The 26172-nt window shown below is 32.0% G+C and overlaps 1 protein-coding gene across 3 annotated transcripts in view; it reads right to left on the minus strand.

The window, feature by feature from the left end:
• The window catches only part of LRP1B (LDL receptor related protein 1B), a 2473587-nt gene that overhangs the window by 55621 nt on the left and 2391794 nt on the right, over positions 1-26172 (minus strand). For all 3 annotated transcript variants that reach the window (XM_074301983.1, XM_074301982.1, XM_074301981.1), the window contains one exon: positions 20137-20298. In XM_074301983.1, the coding sequence (XP_074158084.1) occupies positions 20137-20298 (162 nt within the window). The remainder of the gene's footprint in view (positions 1-20136; positions 20299-26172) is intronic.

Below are 26172 nucleotides of genomic sequence, written 5' to 3' on the forward strand. Positions count from 1 at the left end.
TGATAGGGAAGCACAACTGCAAGAGGAATCTTTTGCAGAATAACCTGGGAGCTCTGGGAGCTCTCCAAACATGTATTGTACTGCAATATCCTTGAGGGAAGAGATTGTTTTGGTTTGTATCCCCAGTGCTTAGCACAAAGAAGGCACTTAATACATACTTATGACTGACTAATACTGTATAAGTAACCATTCCCACAGATTTCTAAGAAACTATGTGTGTCTTTCAGGCTTTCAAAGAATAAGAAGATAGCTCTCTGGAAGCTTGCAGGAACTAAATATTATTTCAAGGTAATGAGATTTCAAAAGTAATTTTTGGGAAAATGAGGAATATTGGTGAGTAGTAATATTTTCCAACATCTTATGTTTATTTTCTTCAATTTTTAAATAATGCTTTTCTTGATTAACATGTATTCTTATAAGAAGAGTTGATAATAGTGTTATAACAAAGTTTCTAGACTTTCTGAATGTGTGCAACAAATAAGACAGCAGAGAAATTTCTTAAAAATGTTTGCAGTTATTATATTTGATAGTATATGAGAACCTCTGACACAAAATACTTTTGACTTAGTTGTCAAAAAAGCCAGAAAATAAGCCAAGAATTAAACATTTGTTAGAAATCCATGGAAATATAGGAAAAAAGAGATAATTTTGTCTTGCTTGAAGACTAGTTCTTCAAGAACAAGAACAAGAAAACAGGGAGAAGTTTTAATTAATTAATTAATTTTTTTAGACCAAATTTAGAAAAAAAGGTAACAAAAATTAGAAATAGAGTATCTGACTGTACAAGGGAATATTTGGTCAATCTTAAAAAATACATATTTAGTTTTTTCATGATATAAATGAAGTGAAATGGGATTTTTTGCAAAAGAATTCAAGTATACAAAGTTCTGGATATCAAACATGGATGTATACATTAAAAACATGAATCTATGAATGAATGAACATCTATGTGAATATCTGGATTTGCCTATTTGTATCTTATGATAATGAATCTTTTTTTGTTCAGAAGCTAAAGCTAGTTAACAATACACTGCTGAAGAAACTATAAATGTTAGCCTGGAGAAGAGAAGGCTCATGGGGAACATAAGAACTGTGTTCAATGACTTTTGGGGCTAATATGTGAAAGGGAATTAGTATGGACTCAAACAACATTAGCTTTAAATACATACACACACATGGAACTAGCAATCTAAAGATGTACCCTACATTATTATTTCATTAAATGATAATTGTTAAATGGGGGCTAGAGAGGTGATACTTCTGATTTAGTCTTACATGCTGAATTATGGCCAAAAGATTGGCCCTAGCTTTTTAGAACTTTTGAGTGACTCACTATTTCTCTTGTCCTGAGCTTTCTTACCTAAAAAATAAAATAGCCTACATTATCTTTTTGGTCTCTTTGAGCTCTAATTTTATCTGAATTTGAATCACAAATATGTAATGTAAGATTATTCATATAAAAGATAAAGATATCTTGTTTAGCAAATGACCATTCTTTTTTGTATTTTAATGATAATTGTATTGCATTTTTATTCATGTATATGTGTAAACTTCTCTATAATAAAAATAACATATAATTTTTCTTTAAGAATGAAAAATTTCATAGAAGAATGGGATTCTCATAAGATATGCCAAAATGGAATGATAGACTATTTTATATGTGCAAAGAGGAAACCAGAGGAAAATGTGATATCAATCACAAGGAAGGCAATAGGGCAAAAAAGAAGAATGGATAGATTCAAATTATATTAATAGAAAAGATTATGAAGACAAAAGTTTTTAATTAGTCCAGAGAGATTGGTAGAAAATCAACTGGAAATTCTGGGTTTATTGAAGAATTTAGTATGAATCCATTGACATGATGTCAGGAGAGGAATAACAAAACAGTTCTGGGAAATAAACTATCAACAACAATAACAAGATGATTAACTATAGGGAAGATGAAAATGAAAATTTCTAGCATATAATTCAGGCCCAAAGAAGGAATTTGGTTAGCAACATGAAAAGAAAAAGACAGATGAATCAACAAATATTTATTGAGACCTACTGATTAATTACCATTTTGTTAAATGTTCTGGAGACAAATTTGGAGTACAAGTATTTTCCTCCATTAATAAATTAGTAGTTAAGGAAATAAAACTAAAAACATGAGATATATGAACTAAGACAGACTGTTGGTGAAGAAAAACAAGGCAATACTTGGCTAGACTGCAATGGTTTAAAATACAGATGGTGTTTTTGTGCATATTCTATTGAGTCATGCAGATCACAACCCATTGATGCTTTCTCATCCTTCTTGACTTTTATTCATATTCCCCCCTCAGGTCTTCTCCAAAGGAGCTACCAAAGTGCTGGAGGCCTGTCTTGGGATCTTCAAATATTCTGAAGGCACTAATGAAGCCCTCAGGCTATTTATATGTGATCCCTTCTCCCAAGACTTACAAATCTGTTCCATCTCTTTTTCCTTTTATATGCTGTATTCATCAAAAATTGGAAAAGTCCTAAAGATATCAAGTCAAATAAAGAAAAGCATTTCTTCTTTTGCAACTTTCCCTCTTATTGGTGCTAAGTATCTGACACTGAATGATAGAAAGATTGAAATATTCTGAATAAGATAAGAATGAACAATAATGAAATGTAATTAATCTGTGCTAAGAAAGTAGAAATTACCATGAAATTATATAATAATACTTTATATGCACCATATAAAAACTGTTATAACCTCTGCATAGTAATTATACTAAGAACTACATAACAGCACCAAACACAATCATGTAATCTAAAGGACAAAAATGACTATATAATTATAGTGTATTCATATGGTAATTAGTTAGAAAGTAATAGGAGAATAATTGTATGGCCATCTTTTGCAACATAAATGAATGAAGTAATTTGCAAGGGAGCCTGACTTTTTTTCTCCTAAGGAATCAGACATGCAAAGTATATGTGCTCCTAATCTTAAAGGTATATTTTAAAAATAACATCATAGAAAGTTATGTGAGTGCATGTGAGTCTATATAGATATTATATACTCTTATTACATATATTATACACAAAACACAGTGAGAGACATTTTTATAACAATTATGTGCTCTATTTCTCATACTAATAATGTTTTTTTCCTGTAACAACAAAGATTTTGCCTCCTATGTAGTAAAATATTCATAGCAATGATTTTTGTGGCAATAATAAATGTCCATTTATTGGACAAAATAATGGAAGATTGATTCAAAGTAAAAAATAACATATACAAAGAATTCAGAGAAACAGGAGAAACAGAGGAACTGATGTAGAGTGAACTAAGCAAATTAGAAAAACAGTAACAATGATTGACTACAATAATGTGAAGGGGGGAAAAAAGCAATAAAAAGACACTGAACACTCCAATGATCAAATAGGGAAGAGTTGAGAAAATTCATCTTCCCTTCATTGAAGAAGTGAAAAACAATGGGTATGGATATTGAATATATTTTCAGTTGTGGTAGATGTGTTGGTTTTGTTGAATTGTTTTTTTCCTCTTTTCTTTCTTTATAAACCCTTGTTACAAAGAATGGTTTATTGGGGTATAAAAGTGAGATTATATATTAATATATTCATAAATGAAAATGATAAAACAAAAATATGTCAGTAAATATACACTTAAAACCCTTTTTACTGGTTTGTGAAATAGGGGGATTTATCTATTCACTTAGTCATTTTCTGAAAGAGGATAATTCACTTAATAAAGATAATTTAAAAAAAAAAAAAGTTGAGCAAAGAGTGAGAATGCTCAAATAGGAAAGTGAACTAGTAGGGTGGAAGATTATTCTATGGTATAACTGTGGTGACAAATGGTAGTTATTTCCATCACTGAGGCATCTCAGTTTCAAATACTATTGTATACATTCTCTAATCACTTTACTCCAAGCTTTACTCATCTATAAAATGAAAGTGTTAGACTTAATGAACCTTAATATCCTTTCCACCTTTAAATATATGATCCTATGATCTTATTCCTTATATCAAACAGAAATATTTATCTTTCAAGAAATTATTTTCTTTACTTTGGGGAAAAAAAAACAATCAAACAAATAAATCTGCAAAGTTCTCCATGAACTCAAGCAAAGTGAAATGTAATAGCAATGTTCTGAGACGACCAACTGTAAATGACTTTGCTATTCTCAGCAGTACAATGATTCACAAATACTCTTAAGGACATGATGAAAAACCCAATCCATAGCCAGAGAAGAAACTGATTGGGTCTGAATACAGATCAAATCACATTCTCTCTTTTTATATTTTATTTTTCTTGAGAGTTTTTTTAAAACTGGGGTGGGAGATCTATGTTTTCTTTCACAGTATGACTTTTATGGAAATGTTTTTGCATAACTTCATAATGGTTTCTTAATGGGGGACTGAGCGTGGAGATTTAAGGGAGAGAATCTAGAACTCAAAAGCTTTAACTGCAAGTGTTAAAAGTTGTTTTAAATGTAACTGGGAAAATATTAAATAAATAAATTAATTTAAAAATAAATTTAAAACAAACAAAAAATTAAATTATTATTCTCCTGATATTCACTGTTTAGTAGAGCACTAATTTAAAAAAATTATAACAAGCTCCAAATGTTGATAGTTATCTATGCTGAAACACTAGCCAAGGAGTCTATTATAAAATATTTTAAAACTTAGAGGCAGTGCTATAATAGATGCCTACCAATACACCCAGCAGCAACTTTGCAATGACAGTCTTGAAACCCTTTAATGAGAATTTGGAGCAGTGATGAGAATGACATTGGATTAGGAATTATGAAAAATATTAGTAGGTAATTGATGTGATACTGAACAAATAATTAGAAAAGTATATGAAAAAGCCAATTATTTGCAGTTCAACAAGCTAGTTGTAGGCAATAGAGTGGTAAAATAAGAAAGGTCATACTCTTATAAAAGATTTATTATTTTGTGAAGTTTGAAACAGAATTATTTAACCAGTAGAATGTAGCTTCTTGAGAGTATAGCTGTTTTTGTTTGTTTGTTTGTTTTATACTTAGCAGATAGCACAGTGCCTGATCATTCAACTAGTACTTAATAAGTATTTCTGGAAAGTTTGTTTGTTTATTCCGGTAACATAATCATGTCATTTTACTGGGTTTCATTGTATTTTTCATCCAAAAAAAGAGAAAATTGGACTAGACCCTCTTTAATTTACTTACCAATTTAAATCCTAGGATGAAGACTTTCACAAGGTCCTTAACACTACCACACATAGAACATTCCTGGAATTGGTCTTTAAGGCATTATTCACTTTTGAGTTAGTTAATGTGTCTAATGAATTTTGTTTAGAAGCCTTAGCATTATATACACCAACATCTGTGCAATCAGGAACTCCCAGGCTAAAATAATGTTTATACCCTGAACTCCTAGTTCAGAAGTCCAGAACTCAGGGGATAGCTCCGGATTTCCATTCTAATGAAAAATGTATTAGTACAAAAGATTATTAACAGGGCACATGGTACAGAACACAATATATATTACAAAGAGAAACCTTAAAAACAACATTTTCAAGGATAAGAAGGAAAAACTCAGAGGTCTTAAAGTTGCCCCACTTAGTGTCTATAGATCAGAGATAAGACAACATCATTACCAAGACATCTTAGGTAATAAGAAACTGCTAGAGTATGCAAGAATCATAGATTCCACAGAACCACAGAACCAGATATCACCTTAAAAATGATTGGTCATTATTCTCTGTTGTTAAAGGCCTGATTTTTGTGGTAACATTTGAGAGGCAAATAATTTTCCAAAACAACACTATTGTTTTTATCTCCCTTTAGCATATAAGAAAATATAGAGATTTTTTTTTTCATTGTTTAAGAAGAAAATAGACTTCTGGAGGTGGAGTCAAAAAGGAGGAATGAAGCCAGGAAGCTGCTTAAGCTCTTCCAGTTTTGCTTGAAAACCACATGAAACAAAATTATGAATAGAGTCAGACAGAATGAAATCCACTTTCCAAAATAGATTGGAAAAACTTCAAGAAAGTTCAGTCTCATTGGGGTGAAAGGGATGTTCAGCCCAGCTCAGTAGGAGTCTGGTGGAAAAGCCAATGTGAAACCGTTGGTCTTGGCTCTGTAGCAAAGCAAACCAGTGGGGCAAACTCCACTCCTAGCTCAGAAGGCAAATTCTCTAAGAAATAAGACTTTTCATGGAAAGAGCAGGAAAAGCTACTCCATGGAAACACAAGGGGTTCCTGTGCTCAAAGCCAAGGCTCAGAATTGTGCAGGAAGCTTGGGACAGTGCCCCCTTTACCACAGGAGCAGAGCTTGACTATAACAGTAAAATAACAGAAAATACAAAAAGAAAAGGAAAGAAATGAGCAAGAAATAGAAAAGAACCTTCACAGTTGAAAGCTACTGTGGTTATAATGTAGACAAAAACTCCAATGCAGACAAATGTGCACAGAAGAAATCTCAAAGAATAATATGAATTGGTCTCAAGCCCAAAGACTCTTCTTGGAGATGCTCATAAAAGATTTTAAAAGGCATTTTAGAAAGGTGGAAGAAAAACTGAGACAAGAAATGAAAGATATACAAGAGAGAGTCAACAGTTTGGAAAAGGAAGGTAATTCCTCTAATTTTTAAATTGTTTCACCTGGATCTGTTTTCCAGGTTGGCTGTTTTTCCAATGAGATGTTTTATGTTTTCTTCCTTTTTTTTTCAATTTTTTAAAATTTGTTTGACTTGATTCTTGATGTCTCATAGATTCCTTAGCTTCCATTTTCCCCATTCTAGTTTTTAATGTGTGATTTTTTCAGTTAGCTTTTTTATCCTTTCTTTTCCAATTGATTCATTTTACTTTTGAAGGTGTTGTTTTCTTCAGTAGATTTGTTTTGCGTTTGGTCTATTGTATTTTTAAAGGAATCAAACTGCCAAAATATTATTTTATAGAAGTAGAGAAAGTAATAAAAAAATTCATCTGGAAAAAAAGGTCAAATAACCAAGAGATTTAATGGAAAAAAAAAATAAAAAGGATGGTGGCCTAGCAGTACCATACCTAAAACAACATTATAAAGCACTAGTGATCAAAACCATTTGGTACTGCATAAGAAATAGAGTGGTATATCAGTGTAATAGGATAGATATACATGACACAATAATCAATGAATATTATAATCTAGTATTTGGTAAACCCCAAACTATAGCTTCTGGAATAAGAATTCACTATATGACAAAAATTACAGGGAAAATTGGAAAATAATACATCAGAAACTCAGCATAAACCTAGATCTCATACTCCATATCAAAATGGGTACATGATTTGGGCATAAAGGAATAAGCAAATCAAGAAAGCAAGAGATAGTTTACCTAAGAGATCATTGGAGAAGGAAGGAATTTATGACCAAAAAAGAACTAGAGAACAGTATGAAAGGTAAAATGGACAATTATGATTACATTAAATTTTAAAAAGTTTTGCACAAACAAAACTAACAGAAACAAAGTTAAAAGAGAAGTACAAAGCTGGAAAAAAATCTCCATAGACAATTTTTCTTATAAATATCTCATTTCTAAAATATATAAAGAATAGTATGAAATATATAAGAATACAAATCATTCCTTAACTGATAAATGGTCAAAATATATGAACAGCCAATTTTCAGATGATGAAATTACAGCCATCTAAGTCATATGAAAAAAATGCTCTAAAGTACTATTCATTAAAGAAATGCAAATTAAAACAACTCTGAGATACCACCTCACACCTCTTAGATTGGCTAATAGGACAGGAAAAGATATATGTATAGTTATTGGAGGGAATGTGGGAAAAACTGGGATATTAATGTATTCTTTGTGGAGTTGTGAAATGAGCTAACCATTCTGGAGAATAATTTGGAACTGTGCCCAAAGGACTATAAAAGTGTCCAAATTCTTTGACCCAGCAGTGCTGCTTCTGCATCTGTATCCCAAAGAAATTGTAAAGGAAGGAAAATGACCCACATATACAAAAAATTTTGTGGTACCAAATAATTGAAACATGGGGAATGACTGAGTTGTAGTATTTGAAGATAATGGAATATTGTTGTTCTATAAAAAATGATGAACAAGCTGATTTTAAAAAGGCCTGGAAAGATTTACATGAACTGATGCTGAGTGAAGCAAACAGAACAGTTATTGTACACAATAACAGCAAGAATGTGTGATGATCAACTATGAAAGGCTTGGTTCTTCTCAGTGGTTCAGTGATCCATGGCAATCCCAATAAACTTTGGATAGAAAATGCCTTCAACATCCAGAAAAAGAATTATGGAGATGGAATATAAATCAACACATGCTTTGTTAATTTCTTTTTTTTTTTTTTCATTTTTTTTTAATCTCTCCCATGGTTTTTCTCTTTTAACTTGATTCATAAAGAAATGTCTTTAAAAAGTTAATATACATGTACAACCAGAAAAAAAAAAATTATAAAGGGGAAAAAAACAGAAGAAAATAAAAGTACTTGTTACTTTTCTTAAAATTCACTGCTATTTCTCTTTGAAAGACCTTTTTTTAGGGGAAGGGATGAAATAGGCATGGAAGAGAATTTTAGGATAGTATATTCAATTTATTGTAAAGTGTTAAATAGAGACAGTTTAGTAAATGCTTTTTAAAGAGAATAGTAAGTAGACAAATGTGAATACAGACGTGCAAGCTATATCCTTTAAAAATGTGGGGACAATTTCAATTATAGCTTCCTACAAACATAACTTTAACTAAGAAAATTAACATTTTCTAATTTATGACTGCAAAAAGGCAAAATCAGGGCAGATGGCACAGTGGCTAAGCATCAGCCTTGTAGTAAGAAGGAAAAAGTGGGAGAGAAAGGCAAAATGAAAATATAACTTTAAGGAAAATCAAACTCAAAGAACAAAGGTTTTAATGTATAATGAAGCAAAATTATATATATAATTTTCTAACTAGATGAGAATTTGTCATATAAGGAAATCAAAAAGTCTAAAGATTTGTTCATAGTAAATTTCTGTCTGACAATCCAGGAGTTAAAAACTCCTTACATAAAATTTCACCTACTGGTATACTTTTTAAAAATCCTAAATAAAATGTTAAATTTCAGTTGGAAGTCAGTCTATCAGACAACAAACATTCATTAAGTGTTTGCTATGTGCCAGGCACTTTACCAAGCATTGGGGATACAAAAAAACAAACAAACAAATAAATAAATAAATAAAAACATGGTGTCTGACCTCAAACAATTCACAAGATATATATAAATAATTACATATAGAGAGATGTATGTATAAACAAGATTTACAGATAAATATGTCATGCAGATTTATTTATATATCTTGTTTAGGTGTATATGTGTGTATGTGTGTATACACCTGTGTATGCATGTATACAAATAGACATACATATGAATAGTTGGAGATAATCTACAACTAAACTACAGTACTATTAAGGAGATGATTGAAAAAGATTACTTGTAGGTGAGAGTTCCCAGAGGGACCCAGATGGTTGAAATGAAAAACATGTGCATTCAAACGTGGGGGACATCCAATGAAAAAGTAAGGAGTCACTAGACAAATGTAAGTGAAAATAAAGACATTGTTTTCCCATCATTGTTCACAGTCCCTTGGAATCCAGACCTCAGAACCTAGCCCTAGTATAATATTAACCCCAAGGGACAGGGACTATTTTCATTCTTGCTTGTGCTATTGCTAGTGTCTTACATAGTGCCTTAAACACAGTAAGCATTTAATTTACAAGATTAGAAAAATGATTGAGGAACATTATAAAATACGTATTTTCAGGGACACAGGTGCTTCTCTAGATACCTGTCAATGAAAAGAAGGAAGCTTGAGCAATTGGTAGAGCTAAATCTGACATCTCAGACAAGGTAGAATAAACATTAAATAAAAGCAGTGAACATTCAATTTCTTCAGATAAAACTTGGTTTTCCTGACTCTGAGAAGTTTCATTAAGTGGAAAAACAGAAAAGGACACTACAAATAGTGGTGCAAAACTGTATAAAGAGTAATGAACTTTTAGTTGAATTCTTCATTTGATTCCATCAGTAATTCTCTCTCCATATGTATGCTATTTTCTTTCTCTGAACATCAACTCAATTTATACAGATAATAGCAATACTAAGTACCTATGTGATAGATACTTAAGAATAGTAACTACTTAATAAATACTTATTGATTGACAGAAGATACTTATAAGGTTACCTCCCATCTATTCAGTATGTATCTTATATGTAATAATTTATTTATATATTTGTCTCCACTCAATAATGTAAGTTTTTTGAAAGCTTATAGTTTTTGCTTTTCTTTGTGTCCTCAGGACTTAGCATAGCAACACTTACATAGCAAGCACTTAATGCATATTATTGTTTGATTGAATAATTGATGTTACTTACATATTTCAATAGAATGTTGACTGTTAGCAACTTACTTCCAAACTTGAGCTCTGAAGTACAATGACCCTCAGAAAGCTTACAAAACACTATAGGGGTGGCAAGACGTTCAGAGCAAATCATTTGATTGATAAATGGTAGCTTTTGATCAAGGTCAAAATGATGTGTTATAGAGTGTAAATTCAAAGGTACTCTAGAGAAAGTCAGAATCACTGAAGCATAGAATTACCAGGCTTCAAGGGAGAATTTGAGCTGGACCTTGAAAAATTTTTAGGGTGTGATAAAACAAAGAGAAGGGCATTCTTTAGTCTTTAGCACTACTGGGGTGGGGGGTGGGGGGAAGGCAAAGAAGAAAGAATTAATCCAAATTCCATTGGGAATGATAGAGAAATTTTCTAGAAATAAAGGTTCATATTCAGCAAGGATATAAGAATTTGTATGTATTTTTTATCATTCATACCCATGTAGCTGGTACATATAAAACCAATGGAGAAAAGGAAATCTCTGACAAACCATGACTCACAATTTTATACTTTTAAAAACCTAAAATATCCTGAAGTACTTTTTGATATCCTTGTTTGCACCATTCTTTTGTACTTTCTGTTTTTCCCCTTTGGCAGAGAGAGATAAAAATGGCAAACATGTGTATGTATTATCAAAAGAATTATTTCTATCCTAATTATGATAATAAGAACAAAAATAGTACAAAAGGTTAAAAAGATTATTATTTATTTTGAGTTCACTGAAATTTTGAGAATGTCAGCTGGCAAAATATAGGGTAGCAAATAGACAAAGATTTTTCTGACTTGTCAGATGCTCACTTCTTTTGGGTCTGGAATGCTAAGGAAGAACAGAATATTACTGTATAATAAAATTATTTTTTCTGTCCTTGAATACTATCTTGATCACTTTTTAAGACTGTATGAAATGACTTTAACTTTAGCTCTAGTTAATGGTAATTAATCTTCAAGATGATTAGGAAACATGAACAGAATTAAGGTAACTTATCTTTGGAATAATTTATTCTGAAATTATTTAAAAAATAATTAATTTCTGAAAGTTTTATAACCTATATCAAATTCAAGGTGATTCATTCATTGTTCACTTGTATGGATGCATCTGGACAATGAGAACTATAACGCTGCTAAAGTTTTCCAGGGGAATTAATGATATACTTAGATTAAAAAGTTGAATGAAAACTCACAAATTCAATCAATTATATGTATAGTTTCTTAATTCTAGACTTTTGGTACCATGCAGATAAAATACATGGGAAGCTATCTGAATTTTTCCATTTCTACCTAGAATATTTTTCCCCAAGATATGAATAAAAAGTTGAATTTGTTCAGGAAACTACTTAAAAAAAAATTAAAGCATAATTGTTTTCTTCAATGATAATGTTATATAGCTTACTTCATTATCATTGTTTCAACAAAGACAACTAATTTTAATATGGCTATCAGTTTCTCTAAAGAAACAATATAGAGTGAAATCTTCACCTTTTAGGACTGCTTTACCAAGGAATCCTTACACTGTACTTTTATTCTTCAAGTTATATAAAGAGAAACCTTTATTGTTTGACTTTCTGATGGAACTTAAGACTTTTCAATAGTTTAGATAGGCTTTTAATCAATCATTGTCTGCAGAAATTTATGTTATCCATTTCTCCTGATAGATAAATGGATTGACAGAAAGGGTAAAAGTTAACTTTTGGATAGATGAAGAAAAGAAAAGAAAGTAGGCAGATTGTTAAGGACCACACATGCCTAAGTATGAAATCCTGAAAGCATGTAAAGGGTTAAAGAGGACAGTACCATTAAGGGATGGGTAGGTTCTCTGAAAGCCCCCATAAACACACTTGAAGGAATTACAAATCAGTCTTTATGCAAATTTTGCTTGTGAATTGGGAATGAAATAAATCAAGTCAGAAGCAAGAAAGAAGAGGAGAGAGATCAGAGAATGCTACTGCCTCTTAGTCTCCTTGTATTGTTATCCCCTGGTACATGAAGGGATTTATTCTGTTGGTCAGAGTTAGAACCCCAGTGGCCACTAGCAGGTAGCTCTGGTAACAGCAGATCATATAGTGAAAATGAGAAAGAATAACAAAAACAATAGCTAGAATTTATGTCATTTTAAGACATGCATAGAGATTTACAAATATTTTCATTTGATCCTCATAAAAACCTCAAGTTAGATTCTATTATTAGTCTCATTATGTTGCTGTGCCACAGTTCTCTTTTAATGTCCTGATCCAGTTTCCCTAATTGTCCTATTCAGTTAATTTGCCTCAGGCTATAATCATTCCCTCTTAATGTTTGATAGGATAAAGGTCTTATATCTTAGACCTTAGGCTATAATCATTCCCTCTTAATGTTTGATGGGATAAAGTCTTTATCCATTTTAGACATTAGAATATCCGGAGCCTCTTCAGTACTTCCCATTATGTCATCCTAAGTGCCTCCCCCCCCCCCCTTAGGTCATCACCATCCAGGTACCTCCCCCATTATGTCATTGTTCTTGTTACCCTATAAAAGAATCCTGTATCCGATATTCACTGCTGGATTCTTTCAGACCATAGTCTTGTTTAGCTCTGGGACCAACCATGCATCCATTTAGTTCCAGTAAATCTCTCCATTTAATAAATTCTGTACTGAATACTCTCTAATCTCTGTCTTGCTCAATTTCTTCAGCATTACAATATAGATGAGGCAGCTAAGGTAATTAGAGATTAAGTGATTTACATAGGGTCACAGAGCTGGCAAGTATCTGAGGTCAAATTTTAACTTGGGGTCTTCCTAATTCTAGGTGCATGTGCAACTTACATTGTATCATCTAGCTGCTTCACAGATGGCACATTGGATACAGTGATACTTTTGGCATATTAAAAGAACAACATAAGTGCCTCTAACATGTGGGGCAGCTTCCCTATGAAGCTTTTTTTTTTTTTTTTTTTTTTTTTTTTTTTTTCAATTTGGACAATAGTACGAGATGAGATGGCATAAATAAGTTGTGACTTTCAGTCACAAACTAAATCACAGTTTTATCACAGCATCAAAGTCTCTGGTGAGCAACATACTGATAAAATAGGCTATGCTGAATGAATTTAGGATCAAGTGATTCATGAGAATTTATTTGGCTAATTGACTTTTGAACCAACATCCTAACACAATTTCCAAATTCATGAATTGCTATTAGGTCAAAGTTTGTCTGAAGAAAGATCTAGGAAGTGGGAGGTCATACTATATATTCTTTGTGAAAACTAATTTACAAGAACAAGGAAGTGATAGTGTCAATGTCTTCTGCCCTGAAGATCCTCCAGATGGAGTATTGTGCTTAATTCTGAGCAGCATATGTCAGGAAAGATATTGATAAGTTAACAAACATCAAGGGGAGGGCAGCAGGGACACCAATGGGTCATTTCATGAGAATCATTCGAGGACATATTAAGATTGGAAACCAAATAAGACAAAGGATCATGGAAGCTGTTATTTAATTTTTTTTGAAGGTTGTCATGTGGAAGATGGTTTAGATTGGTTCTCTTTGGCCCCAGAAGATTTAACTGGAAGCAATGTGTAACAGTTTCTGAGAACAATTTAGGCTCCAAGGAAATCATCCCAAAATAGATTAGTTCTTCCTTGTTTAGATTTATACAGATGAATGGGGGATGACTATTTTCTGGGCCACAGTAGAGGAGGATTAGTGTTCCTGAATAGGCTTTACTAGTTGGTAAAGAAGGTTGTTTTAAGCTATGAAATTATGTGAATTTCATCAAAGAAAACATTTATTAGTATGAAGGGGTCTCTCAACATATACTTAAGGATTTATTTGGAGTAGGGCCAAATATATCTTCTCTCATATAGATACCTGATATTAAGAGTGTGGAGAAAAATTAAAAATTGATCTATGATATTCAAATATATTTTTGTTGTTTTGTTTTACTCTGAGTGTTTCTCTATTAAGAAACTGATGATATTTAGAGTCTTGTCATTTTAATTCCTTCATTCCATCATTTAAGTCAAATCCTGTACTAGGGATCCAAAGTATTTTCTATAACTAACATAGGACAGAACAAGAAAACTTGACTTGCTATATATATGTAGGTAAAGTTAAATAATTTCCTGCCTTCCTTCTCTGGCCTCATTTCCCTTTTTCCCTTGCTTACATTTAGAAGCATCTTTCAATGATCCAGATGGCTTTGGAAGTTTTTGCTGTATTTATTGACCAATAATCCTTCTTGTCATAGAAAATGATCATAATAGACTTATTTATAATGATATTAATTATCAGACAAGCTTGTATCTTTCTCACCAGATACAATAATAGTATCCACTTTTCCTTGATAGAAACCTCATTCATTAAACATAAAAGTTGAAAAAGACAGGAGTCTAATTTTATTTCATTCTCTTTAAAGCATTTCAGGCTTCCTGAATTGTGGCATTATTCCAAAACATGTCAGGAGAGCACCCAAATCTGATATGAAATACCCTGTTTAAAAAGTAACCTTAAATTTACATTTAAATTAATTCTTTAAAAAATGATGTTTGCAGAAGCATTCAACTAGAAACAATTTGTTTGGTTTGGGGTAAGACTCAAGTAAATATTTTTGTTTAATATGTGTGTCTGTCTGTGCATGATTTATGTACTATATTGTTTTCAAAGACCCAATTGTGTTTGAAGATAATTATTTGTGGATCTATGCAGTTTGTTTAATACCAATTGGGCCAGAATCACAATTACTGCAGGATTTTGATTTTTTATTTAATACAAAGAATTGAATTTATTTTATAGTCTCCCAAATGAACATTTGTATAGTTTAAGTAAAAATTAATTTAAGACACCCACTTTTTTTTTTTTTTTTTAAATCTTACAGCTCTTAAAGTTAACAGTTGAAATACTATGAGCTACCCTGAAATGCATGGTAAATATTTTTGTATCACATTTCTTTGCGACATCATTCTTTTTTAGACTATTTTTCTTTTTTGTTTTCCACAGGTTAGGAAGGGGACACACAACTTTCTTTATTCTCAAAGTCATTTTGATTTTTAGCAAGCTGAGGAGATGATTATATCACTTCAATATTGGCATATTTAGGAGATGAAATGTTGCTTCTGAAATATTGTGAGATTATAATCAACTCAACTTCAAGATTTGTGCAGCTGGTATAGAAATAAGCTACTGCTATGTTGCCAGTGATGATAATTACACATTCTTCAAGCTTTTTCTCCTAATCCATATTTAGCAAAATCACAAGTCACAAAGTTACTGTATTGCTTCTAAGTATCCATATTTGCTTTGACAATCATTGTGTTGTTACTTGTTTGACGAATAATTTAAAGAAATAAAAATGGTAAGAGTACTTTTGAAAGTAAGTAAATAAATAGCATGTTCAGAATGCAAAATGTTCGTTTATGTTCTTGTCACACATATGTATTTGTTCCTGATAAGGAATTCCAAACTTGGCCTTCTGTTCACAGCATGTACATGGTAGAGGTTTCTTCAAGTCATCACAGTACATATTTTATCTTATTTATGACTTTTTTTCCATCTGTTTGGGGAAATCTATTTCAATCTTTCCATTAAATCTATTTTTAAATTTTGTTATTCTTTTCTGAGGGACATGAATATATTTGGTATCCTTCACTTCAGTTTTTCTTTTCCATTTCATTCAAAGGAAAATAAGTCTTTTTAACAAAAATCTTTCCTTAATTAATTCTGCTCTTACAGTATGATAGGTAAACTTTCTTCTTTAAAAGTGATCCTCAAAGACATTTTTCTCTAACCCTGGCAGTTTCTTCTAAGTCCACTGATATGAATGAAAAATTTGAAAGAATGGGGTTTATTTTGCTTTGTCATATTTCCACTAATCAGCCTTCTTCTATATCAATCATATCTGGTTCAAAATGAATCTATATTATCTCACACATTTCAAATTAAATGCCCTTCCTTTCTATGTTGAACATTTCACTGAAACAAAAAAAACAAAAAAACAAAAAAACAAAAAAAATCAAAACTGTTCAGGTAAAGGATTCCTTAAGTATTTAATGAGAAGATAGGCCTCAGAACAGTGTCCTTTTGATTTTCTCAATGATCTTCTTCCGAAGTTAGGGCAAATGTGGTTATAGGAGGAAAAGTAAAGAAGAAAAATCTAAGTGATCAAGGACAGTAGAATGGATTAATTTGTTTTACCAGTTCTTTCACTGGTATCGTTTTTCCTTCTAGGATACATAGTCTAGATTTTCCAGAGCAATCTCATTTGTGATTGTAAGAATTTCAATGAAAATCAATGCAACTGTTATGTAATGGATCAAATACAATAAAATTCAATAACAAATAAATCATTTAATAATAAAATACATACTAAAATTTAAAAATAATAAAACTTCACAATTGTGGTAACATAGCATTTTTATAGCACTTGTTGAGAGGATTAAAGCCATATTTCCCCTTTGATTACCCCTCTTTGAAAGTCCAGTTCCATGATGTTATCTTTTTTTCTTCTCTTAATTCCTATAGCATTTATATTCATAGAGTACAGCATTACAATTTTAGAGCTAGAGCAGAACTTAGAAGCAATCTAGTCCTATCGTTATTCTACAGAGAATTCAGGTGAGAATAAGAAATGTTAAATGATTTACTCAAGACTGCCTAAATAACAGAAGTGGCAGAAAATAATGTCAATTTTCCTCCCTCCCCCACATTGATTGCCAATATTCTTTCTTTTTTGTTTTTTTCATTTTTTTCTTTTAAAGGCTTTGCTTTGGAGAGCAAGAGAAAGGGACATAGAAAAATATAGACAATATTATAACAGAAGTTGTCCATAAAAATCTTTTTTTTTTTTGTTTTTGTTTTGTTTTGTTTCTGAGGCTGGGATTAAGTGACTTGCCTAGGGTCACACAGCTAGGAAGTGTTAAGTGTCTGAGACCAAATTTGAACTCAGGTCCTCCTGAATTCAGGGCTGGTGCTCTATCCACCTCGCCACCTAGCTGCCTCTGTCCATAAAAATCTATTTAAAATAGTAGTGATTGGTGATTGTTTCCCTGTCACTGAAGATTTTCCAGTAGAAGGTGGAATGCAATTCATCAGCAATTTGTAGAAAGTATTCTTTTCAGAGATGGGTTGTTCTAGATGAATCCTGAATTCCTTTCTAATCTCTGTTTTTTTTCTCCAACAAGCTTTAGAGCCTATTTTATGGAAGAGACTCTTTTTCAGACTCTTGACATCCTATAAGTTGCAAAATCTGGTTTGTTCTATTTCTACAATATATTCTATCTATCTCTTTTTCTTTCCTCATGCCATAAACACTCTATTTCAGGCTTTTGTTATTTCTTAACTAAACCATTTCACAGGCCTCCTAATTGATCTCACACTTTCAAGTCTCTTTACTCTCTAAACATGTTCCATTCAAGCAAATATTAAAAACACAAGCCTAACAATTTTCACTCACCTACTCAGGATATGTCATTGGTTCCCTATTTCTTGAAGCACAAAATACAGACTCCTCTTTGTGGCATTTAAAGTATTTCACAAATTGGCTCTTTTTTCTTTTTCAAAGCTGAACTCCTTAACTTCTATCTGAGCTCTCTAGGATCCATAATGTTTCACAGGTCAGCTTCATGCTTTTGTGGAGGGCTGTTCTGTCATTATTGGAAACTTCCTTTTTCTTCTTGTTGAATATGACTACTAGCTGCCTTCCAGGCTCAGTTCAAATGTTACATCCTTCAATAAGCCTTTCTTAATGCTCCAGTTGTATTTATTTTCTATATATACATTGTTTACTTTTCTGGATCTGTCATATACCGTAGACTAGCTAAGTAATGTGTGTGGATGTTTGTGTGTGTATCCCTTATACTGGCAAATGGTAGATTAGTATTCTAGCTCATACATTGATAATTACTTTTTCCCAAGCCATCCTTTAAAAAGTCTTTTAATAATAACTAGCACTTTGTTAGTCACAAAACTTCCCCAGTACTTATTTCGTAAAGTTTAAACCCTTGGCTGTAGAATTGATTTAGAACATACTCCTACTGTTATAAGATTTATAAAATCTAATTACTGATATAGGAAAATATTGGGTAGTTTTAAATATAATTAATTAGAATTATTATATAAGAACATAATTATTTAAAATGTATGTTTTAATACTTGAACCCATTAGAACCAAAAAGCATAAGGCATGACACAGATGTTTCTAAAGAGTGGAGTCATAATTGAAATTATAATTGTTTCCTGTGTAGGTTACTAAAGGACTTAGAAAACATCAGCAAAAGGACATTTAGGTTGCCATTTAATTTTGATACTTGTCTTTCAAACACAAAGTCAGTTTGTCTACATTGGCCTTTAGCCCTAATGTTATCACTATTAAATTATAAATAGCCTTCAGTATTTTTCCCTTCAGTTAATACTTTAGTTTAAATGCAAAATACTGTTCTTATTCATTTCTTTGATTTACAGCAAGAATCCCTGCTCCAGCAGAGCATGTAATACAGCTATGTTTGGTTTTGCACAACTTCCTTAAAGAAAACTTAATTTGATTTTTGTCATTATTTATCTCAGTCTCACCTCCCTGGGCTGCTGCTGTTCAAATTAATTTGCATTTCAGACCTAGGCATTTTACTTTGTCATTAGAGTTATGAAATGTTTTTACTCAGCACAACTAAGAACTGATGTTTTACCTCCCACTAATGGATCTTTAATTAGACATTATAATGAACCATTCTGTCATTCCTTCATTTCTAGTAAGAAGATTTGTAAATGCACAGTGATACAACCCTCTTCTTACTATGTTTTGTTAGCTATTGGATTAATAATTTTTACTGAACTGTCCAGTCATATTAGATGATTGCTTCCTTGCAAACTTATTTCCTCACCATTCCTCAAAGATGTTTGTTGACATTTTTATCAACAATGTTTGAGGCACAATCTTGCCAATGATATTAAGGCTTCTGGACTTTGAGCAAGTTACTTAACCTCTGTCTCAGGATTAATTGGATACTTTTAATAAAATGCTCTGCAGTACAAATGGTAAGGACTATGATTTCTAATGATGATAATGAAATGACTGTGAAACCATTTACAAAACAATAGGTCATCTCTGCCTCAGTGAATCTCAAAGCAAAGAATACATCAACCAGACCTATCCTTTCCAAGTATAGTTATAGGCTACAGTGATTGTAATGCATCATTCTACCCTCTGGCTTATTTCTAGCACACAACAACGTACATACATTCTTCACTGAAATGAAACTGAAGGCACTATTTTTAGAGTCTAATTTCTATTATACTCACTATTAAATAGGAGGAGGAAAAGTAATACAAAAGGTATTTGACTTTGGCACTGATTTTATTCTGTGATTTTCTAAAGTAATAATTAAAAAAAGAATTGCTATGACCTAATGTTTTAGAAGGAATGAAGAAGACACAATATTATATATTAGTTATAATTATGTCATTTATGGATGGTTGAAAGTTGCTTAAATAAGTTTTTATATCTTTTCTAAACATTTAACTGATACCTGAGCTGACTATAGACCACTTAAATAAGAATAGCTGGTAGTGTCATTTCTCATTTTCAGGGGGAAAAAAGATTGAGCCAACAATTGCTTAAGGTCCCATATTCATGCCATAAATAAAAAAGAGAAGAGAAGAAAACAAAAAATAAGGAAAAGATTGAAATATAGTCAGAGATTTCATATACTTAAACATCAAAATCAGACTAGACTGCAGAATGTTTTGATGGACATAGTCCCCACTTACAGTATTGGCATCTGTCTCCAGTGTATTCAGGCATGCACTGGCAATATGGTTGGTTTCCTGCAGTAACACTGCAAGATCCTCCATTTTGACAAAACTTCTCACAGACCATCTGATTGCAATTTGGTCCAGTAAAACCCAGAGCACAACTACATGTTGGCCTTCCTGTTGGAAAGAGATAAAAAAGGCAGAAGAAAAAATGAATGGTATGAGTCAACACAGTGTGATGGAAAGTCTATTTTAATTCCAGTTTCAGTAGTTATATGACTTAAATCACCAACCTTCCTAGGACTTGTGTCTTTTACACTTAGTTTAATCTCCCTTGAATAGTAGTTATGCCATTTTCCTCCTTGGGGCAACTAAGTGGCCCAGAAGCAGCGAAGCATATCTTCCTTAGTTCAAATCTGACCTCAGCACTTAGTAGCTCTGAGACTTTGGGCAAATCACTGGTTAATTGATTTAAGTGATTTCCTATCTATTTTGTTTCCTCCTCTTTTATAAAGTGAGATGGAGGAGAAATGCTCCAAAGTTTTTGTAAACAAAATCTCAAATGGTCAAACAAGACTGCAAAAAATGATTGAACATTTTAACCTTTTGATTATAAAGTTCTTAACACTGAGACCTGTGTACATTAAACGTACATTGGAAACTTTACATTGAAAGTGTATTCCATATGATAGGCACTTAATAAATATCTGTACAATTTAATTGGACCTCAATCACATCATTTTTGAAATAATGAACTCTTAAATATCTCTTTAGAATAAAATTTTCTTTGCTGTGTATCATAGAATCTTAGAATTGACATAATCATCAGAGGTCATTAAATCCAACCCATATTTGTCCTAGAATCTTATCTTTCTTACCCTCTCAACAAGTGATCCTTTATTCACTTCTCAAAGACCTTTAGTAAAAAGAAATTACTTTATTGTACCAATTGTTGTTGCTAAAATTTTTTTTCAGTTGTATCCAACTTTTCATGGTCTCATTTGGCATTTTCTTGGCAAAGATGTTTGCCATTTTCTTCTCTGCTCATTTTACAGATGAAGAAACTGAGGCAAACAGGATTAAGAGACTTGCCCAGGGTCACATACCTAGTAAGTGTCTGAAGTTGAATACCAAACCCAGTGCTCTATCCACTTACCACCTACGTGCCCCATTGTATATAACAGAATAGGAATACCACACTCCATGGGACTCTAGGCTCTATATTTTTTCTCATATTTGCCCATTTATTGTTTTTTCCCTACAGTTTTTGCTATGTTCACTTATTAGGAATAATATTATATCCTCCTTAGACTGTAAATTACAGAAGATTTAGATCTTATGTTCTAATGTCACAGTATCTCTCAGATCCTAATGTAAAGGTATAAGTTTATAAATATAATCAGTTAATAAGTAAGCTTTAAATGCATTTTCTATTAATTTATGATTTGCTAACCAATTTATAGTACTTTATTTTGAACACAAAAGATTATAACATGCTATCATGGTAATGCAAATACATTTTACAAATGTAATTGAAACAACATACAATAGTAAATCTGGGAGATCATAATACATATGTATATGTAGTTATATGTGTCAATATAACATGTGTGTATATGTGTGCATTTGCATGCTTTTTATTTCTTTTTTTTTTTGACACAAAGAACTCATAATTACATTGAATAGGGACATTATGTTTAGTGGTTATCAAGGCAATTTCACTGCTAAGTGACTAATGTTAAAATGTGAAGTATCTCATATCTACAAAAGTTTTAAAGACTGAGATGGAAAATGCAGTAAGGAGAATTTTTTCTATTGTGAAAATTCTCAGGAGAAAATAATATTAGTGTGATTAAATAAAAGGATTTGGAGATAGTGCAAGAGTAAAGAAATGAGGATTAGGAAGTAATCAGAAAAGGAAAAATGTTTAAGGACCAACTAAACAGTTTGAGCAGTTGATCAGCTAAATATTATGATTATTATTTTGTTGATCTTAAACAGAAGCCAGCTTTGTAGGAAATTCTGACTTCAATTGCCATTGAAGGGTGTGAACATATGTCTACTTGTTCATCAATTGTGAATACCTAAGGAATTCCCTATTTCATTTCATTCCCCAAAATGCATGATATACATTTAATTTTAATATACATTATTAATATTTTCACTAACATTTTTTTGAGAATAGACACTAAAAAAACCCCCAATGAATTAAGCTCTCACGTGTAACATTGCCCATTTCTGAGGCAGAAATGCTAGGACTAAAAATTTAACAATAGTCTGGAGAGCTTGTACAAACTGCCTCTGGCACTCTGGTTGTAATCCCAATCTAACCTTGATGACTGGTACACAGTATGTGCTTAATAAATATTTGTTGATCAACTAAAGGGATCCATATATCTAGAGCTGGGAGAAACCTCAGAGATTATAGAGTTCAGTCATTCCTTTTGTTTTATAAACAGGGAAACTGACACCAAGGGAGATAAAATGATTTCATATCATAAGAATCAGGTAAAATATTTGAACCCAGATCTGTGAACCCACGGATAATGTTCTTATATAGAGAAGGGAAATCTCATTTTCTGGTCAGCACAATGATCATATTCTAGTTTTTTTGGTCAGAGACAAGAGTTTCTTGGATAATAGCAGTCTTAGGAATACTATTGAGAAAAGCCTCAAATTGAACTCTTTAGAGAAAACTATCATTTCTGAACATTCATGTTCCTTGGAGAATGAAGATTGTCTTTATGGCCCTTGTAGCTAGTCATGACATGAGAAAAGTTAGGGGCAGAGATTGAAAACTTGCCACCTTTCACTATTCCTATGAGATATTCATGCATTAGAAAAGACTGCCTATTCAAAAACCCTGTAGTAACATTTTCCATTTAGGGGAATATAATCAAAGGGTGACAAATATAGGCTTTGGGTGAGAAAACTATGTAGAATGCTATAGGAGAACTAGAAACTCACCAGAATATTAAAGGTTTGCTCTAATAAAAACTGCAAGTTCAGTTTTGTCTAAAAATTAATTCTATGATTGCTGAAAGTGTTTTTTTTGCATCTGTTTCTCTCCATATAAATACATAGATACCTATGAAAACAATGCAAATATATATGTGTGTGTACAGATATACACATATAAAATATATATATGTATGCATGGATAGAGAGAAAGAAAGATAAAGCCTGGCACATAGCAGGTACTGAATAAATGCTAGTTGATTGAGAGAAACAGATGATCAGTGAAACTATTAAGTACAACAGGAAGTCACAAAATAAAGAGAGATATCTTTAGGTTGAGTGGGTCAGGAAAAGGGTATAATAATTCCTAGCATTTATAGAGTGTTTTAAGGTTTACAAAGAATTTTACCCACACAAACTCCTCACAACAACTTACTAACACCATTTTATATACAGGGAAGCTGAGGCACAGAGAAGTTTGTCAGGGTCATAATAGATTGCAAGTGTCTGACACAGGATCTGTTTTGGGCTTTCTTTTTCCAAGGCCTGCACTATATAAATTGTACCACCTGGCAGCTTTATTAAGGAGATAATACTTGAATTAAGTATGTCTGTGGATATCTCAAAGTTATTTTGTAGTATATCTTTTTTAATAGATAAAACCCAATATGAGAAAATAATATTTTTTAACACAAGTATAGAAGCACATGTTGCCAGGGGGTAGTTTCTTTTCCCCCTCTATTTCACAGGCACAAAAAGATGTACTTATATTCCATCTACAGCTGGTTTTAAACTAGTACAGAATGAGGGGGTAGTTGTCTGGCATATGCTTCATTTAAGTTTTCAGCCAAATTCTATTGAAGAAGCTTCTCTTTCTTTTCCTTTGAATAGAAATACTTTTTTTTTTTTTTTTTTCTTGACAAGGAGAAACCTTTCTGTGCAGGAGAATATCCACCTTGAAAGAATGTGTGATGATACTGCAGATCCTTTGTTTGCTGATGGGAAATGAACCATCTGTTGCAGAATTATGGAATGTGCTTGAGCTAATATTTTCAAGGCACTCTCAGCATCTACCCTAACATGTATTATTATGTTCATTTATAAAAGCCTTCTTAGGTAGATAGTTGAATGCTACTGCTACATTTTAAGAAGAAAATGCAATGTTAGAATCACGAATGCATAAGTTTGTAGTAGTCATTCATATCAGAGAAATGGGGAGCTGACTGCTTTGAAAAAACTTGCTCTAAGATAGAGGGTAAGTTTCTTTAAAGGGAGAGAAATAAAAGCAAATCCTAGTTTTTTCCTTTCTTAGACCATTTCTCTTGTCTACAATAGAAGTCTGATTAAGTGTCCTACTAATAGACATATTTGAATCCATCAGAAGCATTATATGAGAGACTGGGTCATGCCCTAAGGAACTTTGTATAAAAAGGAGCTCCTATCTCAATCTGAAAAGATGAAATTTTGAATTTTTGTATGTGAAAAATTGAAACAACCAGGGAATAATGGGAGAATTGAGTTGTTAAAGAGAAAAGAAATATTGAAGAGATCTTGGCTCTCTGGATATAGAAGAGAGGACCCAGGCTGAGAGAAGTCCTAAGCAAAGGTCAGCTCTTTCCTGTTAATATAATAAAGTCTGCGTTTTTGTTACCCAAATGTTTCCAATAAATTAAATGTTGTCTCACCCACAAAGAGCCTAAGGGTTAACTAGAGATAACTTATATTATATAGAGATAACTTAGAGTTAACTGCTTAGAAAATAGGAATTATTTTTTATCAATGCATTCCTTATAACAATTAAATAATAACATTTATATAGTATGTATAAAATATATTTCCTCAAAATAACCCCTCAGTCATTTTCATTATAGGATCATAGATTTAGAATTAAAAATGACCTTCAAGGCCATATAGTATAACTTGAGACCACAACAATAAGATGTGATTTACTAAGAAATGATTTTGTTTTTCATCAGAGGAATAAGAGAAATTAAGCAACTTGTCTAAGATTTAACAAGGTAATAAAAGGAAGAAATGCAATTTAATTCTCCTTCCAATCCAATGTTTTCTCAATTGTACTACACTATTCCTATTCTTATAGATAATTAACTACTGTTTAGACTTTTTCCATAATATGCTTATGATTTATTTATATATTTGCCATTAAAATATTTTTTTTGTTTCTTCAGTAATAAAAATAATTTTGGTTTGAATTACCAAAAAAATTGGCTATATAGATTTAGCACGTGTTTTGGGAAATGGACTTTGAAATTATGATAAACTAAACACAATGCATATTTCTGAGTTTAGGATAGAAAAATCAATCCTATACGAAGCTAAACTAATCACTTGATTCTTTGATATGTCAAATATAGGGATAGATTTGAGGGTTATTCTTTATGCTTAGAATTCTCTCCCTCCTAATTTCCCTCTCCTGATTTCCCGATGGGTTTGTTTAGACCTTAGCCAAAATCTGATTTTCTATAGGAAGCCTTTTTCAGTCGCTGTAAATGTTAGTGCCTTCTCTCTGATGAACACTCATGCACTCATACACACACACAAACATATTTATTTATTTATCATCTATGTAATTACATAGTTGTTTGCCTATTTTCTCCTCCATTAGACTACACTCTTGTAGAGCAGAGACTATTTTGTCTTTCTTTTTATCCCCAAAACTTAGTACAAAGTCTGGTACAGAAGTAGGTGCTTAATAAATACTTCTTGACTCATCTTGCCTTGTCTAGAAAAGGGGTTAAAAAAATTATGAGAAATAAGCAGATTACATGGTAGTCCCTAATGCACTTTTTCTTTTGTGAAATATGGATACATAGGGCTCATTTTTTTTTTTTTTTGTCTGATAATATCTAAAAGTGGATTAGCTCACTTTAATGGATTCTTCCAAATTCCTTTTCTTGATAATGATGACCCTATTGCTCTCACAACTCTATTTCATAATGTTATATTTGCCACTCTGGGTGCCTATTTTATCTCTTATTTTGTTTGTAGCGTCTTCTAAATAAACCTGTTTTGGGAGAGAGGGAGAGAGAAGGAGAGGGAGGGAGAGAAAGGGAGGAAGGGAGGGAGGGAGGG

This window comes from Sminthopsis crassicaudata, chromosome 3, assembly GCF_048593235.1.
Source record: "Sminthopsis crassicaudata isolate SCR6 chromosome 3, ASM4859323v1, whole genome shotgun sequence".
Classification (NCBI taxonomy): domain Eukaryota; kingdom Metazoa; phylum Chordata; class Mammalia; order Dasyuromorphia; family Dasyuridae; genus Sminthopsis; species Sminthopsis crassicaudata.